We start from the raw sequence: 14,452 nt of genomic DNA, 5'->3' as shown, positions 1-14,452 counted from the left end.
AAGCCGATCCTATGTCCCTCAGGTTGTGCTGCGGGTTCTTCTCGTCGTTTCCAAGTTTTCCCGCTCTGTTCATGGCAAGGTTTTCCAGGTCTCCGATCCCATTACCATTGCTGATAGTTCTATTAACATCAGAAGGTGGTTGGGACTACGCCGTCCATAAGGTCCGTGATCTTTTCGATATCCTTTCTGATCCAGCGCTCTAGGGTTTCCACGCGAAAGATGGGAGTCGATGCGGTGTATTCGAAGGTACACTCATGCCATTTCCGTCGTCTTTCTTCCTTTTGCGACCATTTCTTGCTAATAGCAAGGTGGTTTGTCATCCGGCTTCCCTGTCCAGGCGCGATTACAACCTGGAAGATCGGGATGAGGGCAAAAGCGAGGGCTACAACGCCAATGATGAGGGTTAAAACGAATGTGACAGGATCCCAGTCAAATTTCTCATCATCAGCTCTTTGGTCATTCTCTAGAAGCTGGATGATGTTTCGAAGGAGGCAGTCAGTCGAGTCACTGTCTTGGGAACACGTGGGGCTATTGGCGTCCATGGCAAAGTCCGAGAGAAGTTCTGAATTGAATGGTACTTCTGGTTCACTTTCTCAGCAAGAGACGCCAACGCTCTTAATGTTCCTCGGGAACTCTACTTGAAGGACCACCTCGGCTGAGACAACACCTTGCGTAGCTGCGTAGCTACCTGACACGAAAAAAAGCATCTTCTTTTATTTCTGTTCGATAGGCCTAGATACATGAATGCTGGACGCCCTTTGCCCTAAGACTCAGGGACGCACCGGCGTTAAATAGTACACACACACACACACACACACACACGGAAAAAAGCAATTTGGTCAGGGGTTGTTACTCACAAAATATTGGGTCGTTGACAGGGTTCGTGGACGGCTTGGCTCAGAGCTGAGATGCTTTTTGAGCAATTTGCATGAGGATCGGTCCCCTTTGGTTAAGTCGCAGTCCGCTATGCGATATGGAAGGACGACAGATGCCTGTTGGAGGAAGTTCCGAACGATCGGCATCCCACACCGATTCAGTAGCGCCGCAACGCCTGCATATGTGAGCGTGTCCCCCATTAGGTGCAAGTCGAACGCTTCCCTGTCGATCACATCTTGCAGGAAAAAGATAAGCACAAGCGTGCACTTGAGTTTCCGGTGCTGCTCGCCCTGTTTTTCTTCATAGACAAACGCCTCCAGTGCCCAACGCTCCGCCCTACGACACCGGTGAGACGGCGACGTAACAGCAATGCTTCGTCTCACAAATCATTGCTTTGGGCTTTCATTTGCGAGATAATGTTCCCTATTTGACGCCAAGATACTCAAAGCGACACAGAGTTGCTTGATTGTCGCAACCGGCGTACATCGCAGGGAGCCTGAGGAGTCCCTTGCCCTGCATAAGATCTTTGTAATGATCTCATACAGGGCGGGTGTTTCCGCCAACGTTGCCCATGCACAACCCCAGCCCACGACTGATGTGAAGATCCCGCGCGAGTGTCTTGGGGTCAGGAATTGGGCTCCAGGGAAAAGAAACAAGTTGGCTTGACTATTCCGTAGATAGGCTACACAGCGAACCTCTCTTGAAGTACGTACGGATACTGATGTGGATTCATCGTAATGTGGGAAGATGGTTCCAGCTTTAGTCGCACATGGCCTAAGGTCAGCAAGGGTAAGTCGTGTGACTGTGATTAGCCATGCATAATATGGCAGTCAATGGCCTGGAAGAGCAAACAATCTCAAATAACACAGTCAGGGTCCCAGGGATCATTGCAGCGATGAGAAAGACTGGGCGAAGAATTTGATTCGCCTTTCTATTGGCAGCGGCCTTTCTAAAACTCAAGATCGGGTTGATTACCAGTTGATTTTATTTGTGATGTCTTGGCCCTTCAGAAGATCATCTTAAGACTTTTATCTTGGACAGCAGCTAGCTTTGATCGATTTGATCGAATTCAAGTATATTCGCGGCTACTTCCAAACTTAAGCCGAGGGCTTCCTCCCGTAGATTGACCAGCTAAATCAAAGAGGTTAGGCACATTTCTTACAAAAAGTAGAATGGGATTTCTCTCACATGTTGAAGTAAGTATGGATGCGTCTGTCGGCAAAGTCGCGACGAGCATCCTTGCCGAGGGCGAGCACATCTTCCTTCGTCCAGCCCAGAGCTCGAGTCAAGGGGGCCATGATGAAGCCGTCCCAATGCGGGGCAATGAGGTTCCAGATACCAAGTTCCTTGTGCTTCTTGTCTTTGGGCCATCCGTTGGTCGGCCACTTGTACCTTTTGATGTGGACGTCTTCGAATCCGACCTTTGCCGAGGCGTCCTTGAAACGGCTAAACTCCTGGAAATGTCTTCCTAGGCCGGCGAGGCCCTTGTGCCATAGGCGGAAGCTTTTCATGAGGTTTGTGTCCTCTGTGAGGGTTCCGTCGTCGGAGAGAGGTACGGCATCGATGTCGTTGAGCTCCAGATAGCCCCCAGGGTTGAGGTTGCTGTAAATATTACGCACTTCAGAGTTCTGCTGTAGCTAATGAGAGCGCGAGACGAACTCACTCGTAACACTTCTGGAGATACTTGTCCCAATCACTAATGCTCCCAGTCATCATTCGGCTATGAATGTAGTCGAACCCGTCCGAGAAGGTCCAAGGCTCCTGGATGTCGTCAACTTCGAAAGTAACGTTCGGCGGCAAGCTGTGAGGCGTGAGTTAGGCGCAGTCTGACTTCTGTGCTCCGACAGGGAAGAAGCTGGGACGTACAAGCCTGCCTGGACAATAGAAAGATCCACGCCAATGACCTGGTCAGGAGTTTTAATAAAGTCCCAGTATGGTACGTGTTGGGAGTTTTGATGGGCTTCCTTCTGATTCGGGGTGCTCGTCACCAAAGTCTATGGCCCAGATACCAGAGCCGGTGCCGATGTCGAGAACCCTTCAAACCTCTGTGCCGGTGTTATTGGGCGGCGCGGTTCCGAGGCGATCATCGAAGGTCCGGATGAAAAGATTATGTTGCAGATCTAACAGTTTAAAACCCTTTGATACGAGTTGGAGTACAGGCTAAATGCTACTTACCCAGGCGATTATTCTCTCTCTCGTCGTTCGGCATAGAGTATTCTGACACTGATGAGTATTGCGCTCATTCTACAGCCCAGAAGACTTACTTCCGTCATTGTACGTATGATAAGTTCTTCCATTTCCCATTCTATATTTCAAGATGGAACTCGTCACACTCGTTGTCGATGAAGCCAGGCTCTCCTAACATGTCTGGTGAGCCCAGTCCCCGGATGACAACACCCGTGGAGGCGGTGAGGTCTTACCTGGGCAGATGTCGTCTCTAAGTACCTATGGGAAGGTCAATAGCAGCCCCAAGATGATCTTGAAATGATTCACGCATGAAAAACCTCGTCAGGCACAAGAGCATCGTTGTTGTCCTCTGCAGGCCGGATTAGTAGTGGTTCGGCTTGAGATGCTGAATAGAGGTTGCGCACTGATTGTCACGCCTGCCGTAGCAGCGGCCTCAGTGGTACTGCTAGCCATAGCAGGTGATGACTTTACCAATTACTTGAATGATACGTCGCCTTCAGGATTGAAGTCCCAACTGCATGTGAGATTATAGCGCAGCGAAGGTGAGATAAGCCAGCGATGAGGAAACAAGTGTTTCATGAAGTTCAAACAGGTGTCCCTATTTACCCCTCTTCTTAGCGAGATGAGCATGCAAGTTGCCTCGTAGGTATGTTGGCGGCGAAGATGCCATTTTCGGCCAAATCATGCATGGTTTGGTTGGGAATTGCATGGTGAACCAACCAGCCAATCGTAGCTTCCGTAGGTAAAGCCTAGTACCTACGATTCATGACTTTCAAGCTTCACTTCTTGTCACAAGTATTATATTTGACCATGAACATTCATTTGTTATTCTTTCTGTTAAGAGTAGAAAACATCCAATCCAAGCAGTCTACAAATCTGGCACCAAATATTTGGTGCGGTCATCCTCGGCCGTTACTCTTTCGTGACCAGACAATTACCTGCCACTTGAAGCAGAGGTTCTAAGCTAGGATAGTGTCCGGCTGGCTCCCATCCATCTCTACTTTCCTTCCGATTCTGCTCTCTCACTGCTGACTGCTGTCACGACGTCCATCTGTATCTGTGGACCCTCCGCTGGACTCTGCATCTCATAAGCAGGGACTTCAACTGATCGCAAACTAGGCGTGTCATGCATACTCGCGTAAGACCTTGTTCTTCCCCAGCCTCTTTGGCCACCGTGCTGCCACCACCACCAACGCTTATGGCTACTGCCAGGGGTGATCTCCCAAAGCGGAACTCTCCTACTAGCAGGGCCGCTGATTATGACGGTATTTCCGAACTCTCGTATTGGCGTTCTCATAAAAGCGAATCGGTCGAGGCCTGTGTCGTGGGCATCTTTGGGCGCACTGCATAGAATCGTAGTCGTCCACAAGATCGAGTTGAACAGCCCATTCAGAGCCAAAACGCACCCCGCAAAGGCGAAGTAGGGGACCCCAAGATCGATGCCCTGCAGGGACGTAATGCGTCCTACCACTAACGGGACACTGCAGGCTATGTAGACGAAGGGATAAGCTAGAAATGCTGGGTGATACCCAGACGGCCGTGGGCCTTGCTGTTGTTGCGGCGTCTCAACCCTCAAGGGCGGTACGTCGCTGTGTGTAGATGTACGTTTCTCTGGTAGATGACGACAGCTTCGCTTCTGTCGCCAGAGTGTGTAAAAAACAAATGAGTAGAGGATAATGGTTATGCCGATGGAGACTATGACCCAGAAGTAATGACCCCAGAGTCGCCATGGGTCGTATGCATTCGAGATCCAGCACCTAGATGCAATGAAGTCCACATCAGCTCATTCAGACGCATGCAATGATTCAACAGGATCAAAGCGAAAGGGGATATCTTACCACACATTGGCTCTCATGAAAAAAGATTCGCCAGGAACCTCTGGGTCCGCTTCAGCCACCCGGACTCCTGCTCCATTGATGCTGAAGTCGAAAATCCACAGTCCAGCAATCGCCGTGTAAACTGCCCATGGTGGTGGCTTGATACCCAAGCCCACAGTCAAGAAAGTGTTCACCGCAATTACTGCGAGAAAGAGACTGGCCGCTAAGTTGCTCGTCGACCCCAGCCAACCCTGCGCCCAACACACCCCTGATGGTGCAAATATGCCATCGACAGCTACCCAGTAGGAACTCAGCCCATATGCAAGGGCTTCCATTATATCCGCAAGCAAAAGATTGTAAACAAGAATCGGAAACGGGTTGCGCACTTGTGGCTCGGCATCTTCATCGGCTTCTTGAGAATTGGTGTCGGGCGGTCTCCCTTGGGCTTCCGCAGCTAATCGGTCCAGCTCCAAAATACGCTCAAAGCCGGTGGCCCCGGAGCATGGGGCATCGAGCCCGAGGGATAGGTCGGGGAACTGCGGGGCGGCAGCTGTTGCGGCGGATGCATTTCGTCGACGGGCCCTTCGCCTCTTCCGCCTTCTCTCTTCTAAACGTTCTGAAAGGAGCTTGTACGATATGAAAAGCCACAAGGCAGTAGTCGATACAAATGATAAAAGCGAGAAAGCTGTCAAGACGATCAAGCCCAGCCGGTGGTGTTCTGGGAGAGGCGCCAATGTCCCGCGTTGCGCCGCGGCTGACATGGTGAACGGGCATCTAAGAAGGCCATGAGGAACGGACGGAGACGTTCGAAAGCGTGGTGGGCAGCAAATATAACGCAACCCCTCATTATTTGAGAATATGTGCGCCCTTACACGCCTAGGTTCAGCCTGTCTTCTGAGAATTTTCTTCCAAGTTACTAGCTAAACCTTGAATCATGGTTTGAGGTTAGCCCAAAACTCTTTTGTTGCTACTCCAATAGGCGCGCAGGGTACCGTGAACGATCCGACGCAGGTCGCGTCGCTGCAAAGTCTAAGTAAAAGAACACATCTTAGTTCCTGTCTCATACCTAGTTGTCAACCAGAGATGACGGCGACTATTTGTACCACATACATGGCAACATGTGATGTTTTGAAGGTAAAATGGCGTTTACACAGGTGTGGTGCGCCCACCGGGGAAGTAGAGCGCCTACAGTAAACCTTGTCCCTCGTGGAGGATGCGCGCTGCCCACCAAGATCGGGCGGCTTTTCCGCCGTGAGGGGGGCCTGGAAAGAGCATGGGTTCCCAATCATCAATGACTAGAGCTACCGGAATTACGAACATCTCGCGAAATGGCCAGCAACAGTTTTGCCACGTGAAGATAGACTTCAGCCTGACTAGTGAAGCGTTGAATTAGTGAACATTGCCATGACTCTGCCGTCGGCGACATCGGCGATAATTTGCCCATTTCATCATTTTGAGATAGTATGGGCCATCCTTTGGTAATGTCTCAACCTCGAGGGACACCTTGCCTGACACAGAAACTGTTCCTCAATAGTGAGCTTTGACCTTTGTCTCCAATTTCATGACCACGATTTCAGTGGTTTGGAAAGCACTATGCCGCCAAGGCTCAGTTGGCAACCACAACAGCAGCACTCAAACGGGTCAAATGAGTCGTTGTCAGCTCTTGACGGATTGACAACGCCATCAAGAGTCCTGATGTCTGAGGCCGGAAGTTGCGCAACGCCGTCGGCATGTCGGCCCCGCCACCAAATTAGTCCCCTTCATTCTCTCCATAAATTGTCTCAAGGGACGGCAGTGTAGGATGAGGGGATAACGGGTTTCACCCGGTCGATTCATAGATCGGCCCAAGCTTCCAGACCTCGTGGCACCCTTGAGGTCTCGTCAGGGATAACGAGAATGGGACTTAGCGATCCATGTAATCCGCGAACGGGATTTGTCAATTTCCGAGAGGGTTGAGAGAGAAGAAAAGATTGTCTTCGATACTCAGTCTAGAATTCGGGCTTCAATTGCTATTGTGACTACTTAGGTAGCTCGCCAAGAAACATCCCATGGGCTCTTCATCGGCCCACTACACTGAGGCAACTTTCTAGGGCTCTCTCTCGAATATTGATTCTGACGTGTACACATTAAGACGTAGAAATAAAGCATGTTTGAAGCTTACCGGGACCTATGAAAAGAAAGTTTTTGGCATGCAATTGAAAAGCACTCGCTGCTGTTGACCTCCCACTGTTCAGAACGACTATTCACACCTGTCGGCCGCAGTAATCGCTCATCACAATAGCGTGAATGCCAACCAGGGTCGTGAGAACGTCATTGGCTTTCTGCACCTGGACCCATGCAGGTCGACGGAGGCGAGGCTTCCCCGCTTCCGCCAGCTTTCCCTTGTCAGATTGAACCTGCATCGTGACCTGATCACACCGGATCGAAACGGTTGCGACTGTTTTCATACTCATTTTCCGGATAGTCTGCAATGTCTTCGTGTCACGCAAGTTCCGCTATTTCTGAACGCAAAGACATCCCTATCGCTGGAGATATCGCCAAAAATGTTCATAAAAGCCCCACTGACACGAATTTGTGTGCTGATTGCGCGCGGATCGACCTCGAGGCTGCCTTCGATGAGGCCGCGTGGGACGAAGCCGCAAATGCACGCCACTAAATTTATCTTCAAGACTTGACCACTCGTTCGGACTGGGATCGGTGGCAAAGTGATTGGGTTCAAGGTCCAAGCGACGGATTTCCTCCCTCATGCTGGTTCTGCGAAGGTCTTCTCAAGATATTGTTGAATCCAGATAAAATGAGATTCGAGCGAATATGTGGAAGGCCGTTCGAAAGACTGGTGGCGTTCGACCGGTGGTACCGACCGAAGAGTTGGTATCGCTTTTTTAGGGATGGTGGCAAAGGCCCAAAGTGGTGGGCCCCGACGGCTTACCAACAAATTGGTCGGGACGGAATCGAGAACGCGTTCTACATATCCGCAGTACCAGCCACGCCCCCTGACGAAAAGGCGTCCAAGATGATAAGCCCCCTTCGTCTGCGTCAGCGGCTCCGGGATATCGGGATTGTTTGAGCCCCGTCTAACGTCTCAGTTCGTGGACTTCGATCTCGTGAAAACGTGGATACAAACTTGCAACGAGCATCATCCTCAATGTTTGAAGAATCAAAACCGCCCGACACCACACATTCGACTTATTGACTGCGTTGAGAGGCGTATCATCCGAGCAGAAAGGGGCTCACGCTATGTCGCCCTCAGCTACGTCTGGGGTTCGGCTCCAGCCACAGCCACGCCATCTTCGAAAACAGAACTGGGAGACCTTCCACGAACCATCGCGGACGCGATTTTAGTGACACTCAATCTAGGATATCGATATATCTGGGTAGATAGATATTGTATCCGCCAAGACGATGAGAGCGACAAAATGGAACAGATCCAGATCATGGACCAGATTTACGAATGCGCCGTCTTGACAATTATTGCAGCCGCAGGAAGAGACGACAATCATGGGCTTCCCGGTGTTGGGAAAGAGAGAATTGTGCAAACTTGGAGAAAGGGGCCATTGAGCTTTGCTCAGCTCAAGTACCCTGAAGATGAAATAGAGGGCTCTATTTGGAATACTCGAGGATGGACCTTTCAAGAAAGCATTCTGTCCCACCGAAGACTGATATTCACCGAGTCCTCGGCATTTCTCCAATGCGAGAAGTCTAAGGCTCACGAACTCCTGGGGTATTTGGATCCCACTGGTACGAACGCGACGAAAATGGTCGAAGAGTACGACTCGGCCATGGCTGTGTCCAGTATCAGCAGTTGGCGCTCCGTCATGGTTTTCATTCCGACTGAGGATAGTTCAGTCTCGATCACAGACAAGTTCGAAAAGTTCAAATTGACCACGACCGCATACTCAAAGAGAAACTTTACTTATCGAGTCGATATCTTCCATGGCCTGCGGGGGATTTCTAGGAAATTTGAAAAGACCTCAGCTCCGATCTACAACATTTTTGGCATTCCCTTTGCACTTTACCATGATCAAATTTCGGCCGAAAGATTCTTTGTCTCTGGCCTTAGCTGGCATTGGGAAAGACCTGGTTCACTGGATGAATCACCAGAATGGCCACACTCGTCGAAGTTTCCCACCTGGGGTTGGGCCAAGTCCCTGGGCATCGGTATTATATGGGGACAGTCACTTCGCCTCCAAGATGACCTGTTTCTGTGGCCAACTGGGATTCGATTCCGCACGAATGAACACGCTCCCGCGCATACGCTAGAAGACTGCATCATGCTCAGACGACACGTTTCGCCCATGCTTGAGTTCCACGTTCTTGAAGTCGACGTTTATCTTCTTTCGGTCCCCATCTTTCTTACTATCACGGAGGACACATCGGAAACTACCGTCTCTTTTTGGGCGGAGCCCCGAACCTCCTCGTGGTCAACACCGGTTGCGTGGTTGGAAGATCCCATCATGAACGGAAATAGACTCAATGTTGCGGGCAGAGAAGGAATTGCCGAACAACTATCCGCCGGGAGCTGGGGTATGATGGTTCTGGCCACAGACATCAGGGAAGTAACCAAGGGCTACCTCGAGACCTTCTACTTCTTCATACTGGAATGGGAGGTTGTTGATGGCAGTCGGCGGGCGTACAAAGTGGGACGAATGGAGATCAAAGCAAACGCCGAGGCAGGGAAATCCGGGCTAGAACGTCTGATTAAAGAGCATGGTGTCTCGAGAGAACAAGTACAAATTCACTGAGTGTACTACATTTTGAATTCAGACTTCTTCCAGGACTACCAGTGTCTACCCAGAAATGGCCTTTATCTAGCTGTTGGTAGTTGAATGAGACGGTATTGCATTTGCCTACTGCTCCTAGAGGTCGTCTACTTATGGCTGAGCTTCCGGCCGCTGAAGGACTTAATGGTAGTATCGGCAAAGGAAAAAAGCAATGAGATGTTCTTCTTACTCCACTTTAGAAGATGACTTTCTCATGTCACGGTAAGCAAGTCAAACGATATCACGTGAGTGGCTAAGAAAACCCTCATAGCTGAACGGAATGAATGCTGATATATCAATACGTACCTGTGTCTCCCTGGCGTCCACCATCGAGAGACTCCCGTTCATTTCTTTCTGACAATGGATCGGATCGAATTGTGACTACCGGAGAATTAAGCCCAGACCATGACGTTCAGCCACGAGAACAATAAGATACGTGCGTTGGTCTCACTGACGCAGCCTCGAAGACGCAATTTGATCCCATTCATCGTGAGTATGAGTCTGGAATAGAAGCGAAGTTGAGCCATGAATGCCAGTCGGTATCCCCACCAACCCGTCCCTTTCTGTTGATGGTGTTCAATCTGCTATAGTGAGCGCGATTGTTTTCGCCGAAACGTCGGTTGCTTCTGGTCAAAGACTACAAGATTTTCGAGGACGCTACGATGCCACGAATCAAGCCAAACACCCGCGAGGCTTATCACGGCATTCCTCGCTTAGACATTTGTCTCGGGAAGCAATGCGCCTCCCACCCTGCCAAAGGGCGTTGCGCATGTGTCATTGTATCTGGCGCGTAGGCCTTCGAACCAAAATTCCACAAGGTAAATCAAATGCCAGATTTATCCGGAGCTATTGTTTCTGAATCAGAGAAAACATGCGAACGCGCAATGCCGGACTCCAAGGAATGGGACTGGCACCATTTTTCTCCGACTTTTCTCTGAGCTCTCCCTTAATTCCTGTCGCCCACGATCGCGTCATGACAAGTTCACTCTTAAGGGACACAACCACCGGCGCTCTTCCAGCAGTCGTCATCTCTTGTTGATGCTGTTGGAATAAAGTCCGCGTTGCACACTATCCAAACAGCCGATATGGGCCCCTTCGGGAGGAGACGTCTTGAGGGCCCATCTCTGTTACATCTTTTCTTCACCGTCATCCTGCTGGGTTCCTGGGATATTTTCAGCACGAAGGTCCGTATCTCGCTGTGATTCTCAACTCTTCATGCTGATGTGCAGCCCAGGCGACAGCGCAAACTACCCGTCGAGATCCGATGGAAGTCACCAAGACCGAAGACAATACCGCAACAGAACACAATTCAGGGCAGCACATCTTCAAGGGCGAAAGCTTCTACAGCTCCGAGGCGATGGAGCATATCCTTCCCGAGCACGTGTTCCGAAACAATAACGTCGCGGTCATAACGGAAACCCACCCGGAGCAAGTGCCAAACCTGGTCCCGATCATGCTGCACTTCGCGTCGTCTCTGGGACCCAAGTGGCCGGTGGTTCTCCTTACGCTTCAAGAGAACTGGCAAATGCCGGAATCGATGCAGTTCCGACAGCTAGTGGAGGCGAAGCGCATCGCTATCCTATACCTCCCTCCCGGCACGGCTTTCCCGGATCACAAATCCGTCACGTACTTCATGGTTCGTCCGTGGCTATGGGAACTGTTCTCGCCGGCAAACAGAATTCTCCTGTTCCAGGTGGATAGCATTTTATGCTCGCAATCAACAAGTAAAGTCGACGACTTCCTAGAGTGGGACTTCATCGGTGCGCCGATTTTAAAGAAGCATGGAAACGGATACAATGGCGGGCTGTCAATACGAAACCCAAGATTGTTTCTCGACATCATCAAGGAGCAGCAGAAGAACCCGGGCAGGCTTAAGGTTGAAGATCAATGGTTCTTTGAAAGATTGCAGGAGCGCAAAGCGCGACTGCCCACAGAGGACCAAGCCAAACGCTTTGCTGTTGAGACGATATTTTACGAAACGCCGCTGGGTTACCACCAGCCGAAGCGTTGGCTGCCGAAGCGAATGGACGAGATCAGAGCATGGTGCCCTGAAGTAGACATGATTGGAGGGGGCCAGCACTTTTACTGAGTATGTACTTGTATCTATATTGCCTTGATTTGGTTGCACATAACTGGACATTACCCGCATTGCGCCAATGTCTGAAAACCTTTGGTGAATGAACTACATGGGATGCTCAATGACAACCTTCTCCAAAGATGCAGCTCCGTGTGATACACGCTGTATCTCTTCGATTCCCTTCTCAGCCCCCTTGACGAAAATGACATTGGGATGTCTAGGTATCCGGTCGGCCGTTTCCACCACATATTCCATCACCTTCCGGGTACGAGTAGGGAACCCAGGATCTTGAGGCTCCCCCATTGCCCCAATGCTGCCGGGGGGCCTGTATGTGGTACAAAGGCGAAAATCCGCATCGTGTTTGACGGGGAGTGTGCTAGCCAACTTGATCGCTTCGACGTCCGCGCCGTCCGACAAACACTTGCGTGTGAGTGCCGGAGACGTCTTGTCTGCCTCAACATCCGGAGACATAACACCACTGCACGCCGTGTCGAAGGCTGTGGTAAGCGTGACCCCGAGCTTCTTAACGGTGGCCCGAATGTCGTCAACAACGCTGGGGCTCCTGTAGTCGAAGCAGTGGGTAGCACCCAGGTCCTGGAGCTTGGCGTGATTCTTGGGAGAGGCTGTGACCAAGATCGGGCTGAAGCCAAGCTGTTTTGCGAGTTGGATGGCAGAAACTCCGACATTCGTTGCACCGCCCCAGATCAAGATGGGCCTGCCAGCAGGACTGATGCCCTGAACACCAGCCGCCGGCCATCCGGAGCCGAGGATGTTGAAGATGGCGTCTGCGGCAGCCTGAGCTCCCATCAAGCAGCCACCAGCACCCTTGAGATCAAGCCCTTCCGGAACTTTGTAGGTGAAGGCATCTTCCACGATGGCCTTGTCTTGGTGGGTACCGAGTGAAGATGGCTTCGGGAAAGGCACAGTGGAGACGCCAAAGACAGAATCTCCAACTACGAAGCTAGAATCGGAACCCGTAGCTTCAACAACGCCAGAGAACTCGAAGCCAGTGACGTAAGAATGCAAACCCACGTGGGCGAAGTTGTGATTGATGCCTGAGTATTTCACTGAGATCAAGGCCTGAGAGCCTTGCGGTTCGTACTTTTCGTTGACATCGCAAATGGTGAGGCTGGCATCAGCGCCGAGGTAGATGGAACGAGACATGTTGAAGGATTTGGTTGTTGAAGTGATGGTATGATTGGTTTCTGTGGATATTTATGCCGGCATTATGTGCGAGCCACTGGAACTATATGTACTAGATCATCTTCTAAGTGTTCATCACCTCCACCAGCTAGTGGTGTTGGTGATGTAGTTGAAGATCCGTTAAACATCCGCCGGGGTCGGAATTACAACTCACTGTTGCCCAGCTCCGAGAACAGATCCACTCCGCCGTTGCCGGATAGAAAGGATTGCGCCGGACGGCAAGCCCGGAGCTGTCCAGAGGGCCGACCGGAGTAGTCCAGGCATACTGATCGCCGGAGATGGGACACATCTAGCGGGCGTAATGCCGAAAAGACCAACAAGATGTCAGCCTCTCGAGTCATGGTTTTAAAGTTTTGCCAAGACAAATGCTCGACCGCATTTTATTTGTTGGTAATCAACTGAGGTTTAATATCCGCTGACTTTGCCTACATGAATTCGAACAGACTACTTTCTATTTGTAAACAACCTCTATCTCCTTCACTTTACTAAAATATTCCTTCTTCGTCTCGGCATCTATCGCTTTGCGCGTATGCTTCTCGTTGATGTCTAGAATCATGATGGCGCCCCCCTCAGCCCACGCCATACTTTCGTTGGCAGCCCATCCGACCATGAAAAATCCCAACTTCTTGTATAGGCGCTGACCTGCAGTGGTTGCGATCAAGATGATTGGGGCTTCGTCTTCTCTCGAGCGCTCAAGGCCCCATTCCATCAACTTCTTCCCAACTCCCTTGCCCTGCCAATCCGGATGAGTGTTGAGGGTAAGTAGGTTCCAGAACGATTCAAGCGGCGCGTAAGGGTTCCCCGATTCCGAATTCTCCTTGTCGAAAACCGCCTTGCGCTCGCGATGGAGCGCCTTGTCCAAGTGAAAGTAGTCGACATATCGGTTTTCCCAGTCCACCAGCGTCCTCTCCACGGCCTTGGCAAACCCGGTGTTGTTGGACCGCCATTCCAAAGTGCGAGGATCATCTCTGAGACCGTTCCACTCCCAGCGGGAGTACCCAATTATCTTCCCGCGAGGCCAGTCTGCAGGGTCTTCGTCGTCGGTGACGCAGACGAACGAGTGAATACCTGGCTTTGCGAGACTCGCGCGCAGGGCGCGGACGATGCGTGCGCGCCAGCATTCGGGGAACTCGCGACGGCGAGGGTAGAGCCATACGTTCAGCTCCGCGTCGAGAAATGCATCACTGCCATCCACTATTCCGGGGATGTCGGCATGCGTCACGGGCCGCGTATGCATCGTTGCTTTTGGTGGTAGTTACGGGTTGATGAGAGTGAAAACAAGATAGGCAAACTTCAAGCTGAATGTGCTAGAAGATTGGAGTGGAATGCGTCCAGAAGAGTATGCGGAGATCGCTGGCTTTAAGTCAAGGTAAGACGAGGGGTAAATTTGAGCCGTGATTACGCCCTCTTTGCCAGCGTCGCGGATTCGACCATAACGATCCTTAAATGAATCGCGAAGCAGCGTGGCTTCCCGACCCCGATCCCGTGTTCTAGCCTGGCTGGCTACTCGCTTAGGTAGATGCTGGTGTGAC

General features: G+C 51.1%; 5 protein-coding genes across 5 annotated transcripts; 1 reads left to right on the top strand and 4 right to left on the bottom strand.

Moving 5' to 3' along the window:
• Positions 1-1,973: 1,973 nt before the first annotated feature.
• Positions 1,974-3,516, bottom strand: tdiE-9 (putative methyltransferase tdiE; the record flags this gene model as incomplete). Its single annotated transcript, XM_037317724.1, has 7 exons — positions 1,974-2,007; positions 2,065-2,478; positions 2,540-2,677; positions 2,743-2,780; positions 3,297-3,321; positions 3,370-3,412; positions 3,468-3,516. 7 exons carry the CDS (start codon positions 3,514-3,516, stop codon positions 1,974-1,976), a joined length of 741 nt encoding a protein of 246 aa, XP_037182762.1.
• A 544-nt stretch (positions 3,517-4,060) lies between these two features.
• On the bottom strand, positions 4,061-5,641 carry CGCA056_v002465 (uncharacterized protein; the record flags this gene model as incomplete). The annotated part of the gene is made up of 4 exons (XM_037317723.1): positions 4,061-4,593; positions 4,633-4,820; positions 4,902-5,430; positions 5,452-5,641. The coding sequence occupies 4 exons, from the start codon at positions 5,639-5,641 to the stop codon at positions 4,061-4,063; spliced, it is 1,440 nt and encodes a 479-aa protein (XP_037182763.1).
• Positions 5,642-10,725: 5,084 nt separating this feature from the next.
• Positions 10,726-11,729, top strand: CGCA056_v002464 (uncharacterized protein; the record flags this gene model as incomplete). Its single annotated transcript, XM_037317722.1, has 2 exons — positions 10,726-10,824; positions 10,875-11,729. 2 exons carry the CDS (start codon positions 10,726-10,728, stop codon positions 11,727-11,729), a joined length of 954 nt encoding a protein of 317 aa, XP_037182764.1.
• A 93-nt stretch (positions 11,730-11,822) lies between these two features.
• On the bottom strand, positions 11,823-12,881 carry fsdC-2 (Trans-enoyl reductase fsdC; the record flags this gene model as incomplete). The annotated part of the gene is made up of 1 exon (XM_037317721.1): positions 11,823-12,881. The coding sequence occupies one exon, from the start codon at positions 12,879-12,881 to the stop codon at positions 11,823-11,825; it is 1,059 nt and encodes a 352-aa protein (XP_037182757.1).
• Positions 12,882-13,371: 490 nt separating this feature from the next.
• Positions 13,372-14,157, bottom strand: CGCA056_v002462 (uncharacterized protein; the record flags this gene model as incomplete). The annotated part of the gene is made up of 1 exon (XM_037317720.1): positions 13,372-14,157. One exon carries the CDS (start codon positions 14,155-14,157, stop codon positions 13,372-13,374), a length of 786 nt encoding a protein of 261 aa, XP_037183417.1.
• Between the last annotated feature and the right edge of the window lie 295 nt (positions 14,158-14,452).

The sequence above is a fragment of the Colletotrichum aenigma genome, assembly GCF_013390185.1.
Source record: "Colletotrichum aenigma strain Cg56 chromosome Unknown KSG_Cg56_contig02, whole genome shotgun sequence".
NCBI classification, from domain to species: Eukaryota; Fungi; Ascomycota; class Sordariomycetes; order Glomerellales; family Glomerellaceae; genus Colletotrichum; species Colletotrichum aenigma.
The sequence above is the reverse complement of the archived record's forward strand: the minus strand, read 5'-3'. Positions and strand labels throughout refer to the sequence as shown.